At 29.3% G+C, this 2,689-nt stretch overlaps 1 protein-coding gene across 1 annotated transcript; it reads left to right on the top strand.

Moving 5' to 3' along the window:
• Positions 1 to 862: 862 nt before the first annotated feature.
• Positions 863 to 1,204, top strand: HELRODRAFT_184182 (hypothetical protein; the record flags this gene model as incomplete). Its single annotated transcript, XM_009016917.1, has 1 exon — positions 863 to 1,204. The coding sequence occupies one exon, from the start codon at positions 863 to 865 to the stop codon at positions 1,202 to 1,204; it is 342 nt and encodes a 113-aa protein (XP_009015165.1).
• Between the last annotated feature and the right edge of the window lie 1,485 nt (positions 1,205 to 2,689).

Below are 2,689 nucleotides of genomic sequence, written 5' to 3'. Positions count from 1 at the left end.
GTGTATATCCAACATATATATATATATATATATATATATATATATATATATCTATTACCAACATATATATATATATATATATATATATATATATATATATATATATATATATATATGTTGGTAATAGACCATAATTTTTACAATATTCTATAAATTCTACCGAATTGGTAATAGACCATAATTTTTACAATATTCTATAGTGAGAACTTTAGTTTAGTTCTTTACTACTTTACTAGAACTTTACTATATTCTATTCGGTAGAATTTATAAAATATTGTAAATATATATATATATATATAAATTTTATTATAATGTATATATATTATATAATACATTTGTACACAGTTGCACATATGTACAGTAGTAGTAGTAGTGGTAGTAGTAGCAGCAGCTCTGCAGTAGCAGTAGTATCAGTATCAGTAGTAGTAGCAGTAGTAGCAGCAGCAGTAGTAGTAGTAGTAGCGACAGGAGCGGCAAAATTCCATTATCGAATTATCAAAGTTGAGAAAACAAAATGAAATAAATGAATGAAATTATGTGTGCAAATGGCGAAATAAATTTATTTTGAGATAAAAATTTTATTTAAAACAAATGAATGAATATTTTATTAAATAAATAAAAATTTAGTAGTAGTAATAGTCATAGTAGTAGTAGTAGTACTACTACTACTACTACTAATAGCACTTCTGCTGCTGCTACTTCTACTACTGCTGCTTCTACTTCTACCTACTACTACTACTACAACTACTACTAATAATAAATAATAATAGTAATTATAATAAATAATAATAGTAATAATAACAACAACAACGACAACAGTAATTGAACTTTAACTATATACTAATGAGTTTTAAACAATAAAATGGCACGTACATATCCCGTGATAATAGAATTTTTATGTATACATTCAAACTTCTTATGCCACCAGTACTACAACAGCTTCTGTTGCTACTTCTGTTGCTGCAACCACTACTACTATTGTTCTAATGATACTAATAAGAAGAAGAAGAAGAAGAAAAAGAAGAAGATGAAAAAGAAGAAAAAGAAGAAGAAGAAGAGGAAGGAGAAGAAGAAAAAGAAAAAGAGGAGGAAGAAGAGGAGGAAGAAGAGGAAGAAGAAGAAGAAGAAAAAGAAGAAGAAAAAGGAGAAAATAGAATTTAAGAATTTATATATACACATTACACAATCTACTACTTCTGATTAATACTAACAATAATAATAATAATTATTATTATTATTATTATAAGCATCTTTATTTCTAATCACGACCCGAAAAATATACTACTCTTCATCATGTAGTATGTGTGTGTGCGTGCGTGTGTGCGTGTTTGTGTGTAGAATAATAATAATAATAACAAATTATGTTTGAGTGGGTGTGTGAAAATTTTTTTTTCCACTCGAGTAATGTAATGGAGTAAATGATTGTTTTAAAAAGTACTTTGGCGTTGATTGATTGAACGAACAAACAGATGAATGAATGAATGAGTAAATGAGTGAATGAACGAATGAATGAGTGAATGAACGAATGAATGAACGAACGAATAAATGAATGAATGAATAAACGAATGAATGAATGAATGAACGAATGAATGAACGAACGACCAAAAGAACGAGAGAACTGAGGAAAAAACAAACGAACGAATGAACGAACGAATGAATATATTTGAAAAGCAGGAAAGAGAACTTCTGACAAAATAAATGAATAAATTTAAAAGATAGAAGAATGAATAGATTGATGGATGGTTTAAGTATATAAACTGCTGATGAAGACGCTGTTGATGATGATGACGGTGGTGGTGATGATGGTGGTGGGTGTGGTGATGATGATGACGACGACGGCGATGATGATGGTGATGAAGATACGCTAGCGGTATGGCAAGATGTATACAAATTGTTGCTCGACACGTTCAATGTGAATCATTTGTTGTTGCTGTTTTGCGTTCATTCATTCATTCATTCATTCATGCATTCATTCATTCCTTCATTCATTTCTTTATTTATCCATTCATTCATTCATTCACTCTGTTTTCATCTTTCGTGACCAAAATTCAAACTCTATACAATTTCTTCTAGTGTACTGAACTACGAACTACAGCAGAACATGTAAGTCAACTAATCAATCAACAACTCAATCAATCGATCATTCATTCGTTTATTCACTCATTCCTTCATTCATTCATTCATTCCTTCATTCATTCATTCATTCATGAAACTAGCCATCCATTGAACTGAAAAATTAATATCATTAAAAAAAATTATCCATCTAACCATTTCTTGATAAGAAACACATTTTTGACAATGAATGAATGAAGAACAAACGAACGAACGAAAGAACGAACGAACGAAGAACGAACAAACGAACGAATAAAGAGTGACGATTATGATGATAGTTGAGACGACGACGATGATGATGATGACGATGTGAGGGTATGTTTTGTTTTTTGCGGTAAGTACAGCTAGCATAAATATGCCATCCACTTCCTAAATTTTTGTTGCTTTTGTTGTTTTCATTATTATTGTTGTTGTTGATGTTGTTGTTGATGTTGTTGTTGATGTTGTTGATGTTATCATCAACAACAACAACATTATTGTTGTTGTCGAAGCTATATTTATTATTATTGCTACTGTTATTATTATTATTAAAGTTTTTATTGTTATTATTTTTTTTATTCATGTTCCCCTAGTTATC

The sequence above is a fragment of the Helobdella robusta genome (genome assembly GCF_000326865.2).
Source record: "Helobdella robusta unplaced genomic scaffold HELROscaffold_196, whole genome shotgun sequence".
Taxonomy (NCBI): Eukaryota; Metazoa; Annelida; class Clitellata; order Rhynchobdellida; family Glossiphoniidae; genus Helobdella; species Helobdella robusta.
This window is presented reverse-complemented; position numbering and strand designations above follow the sequence as displayed.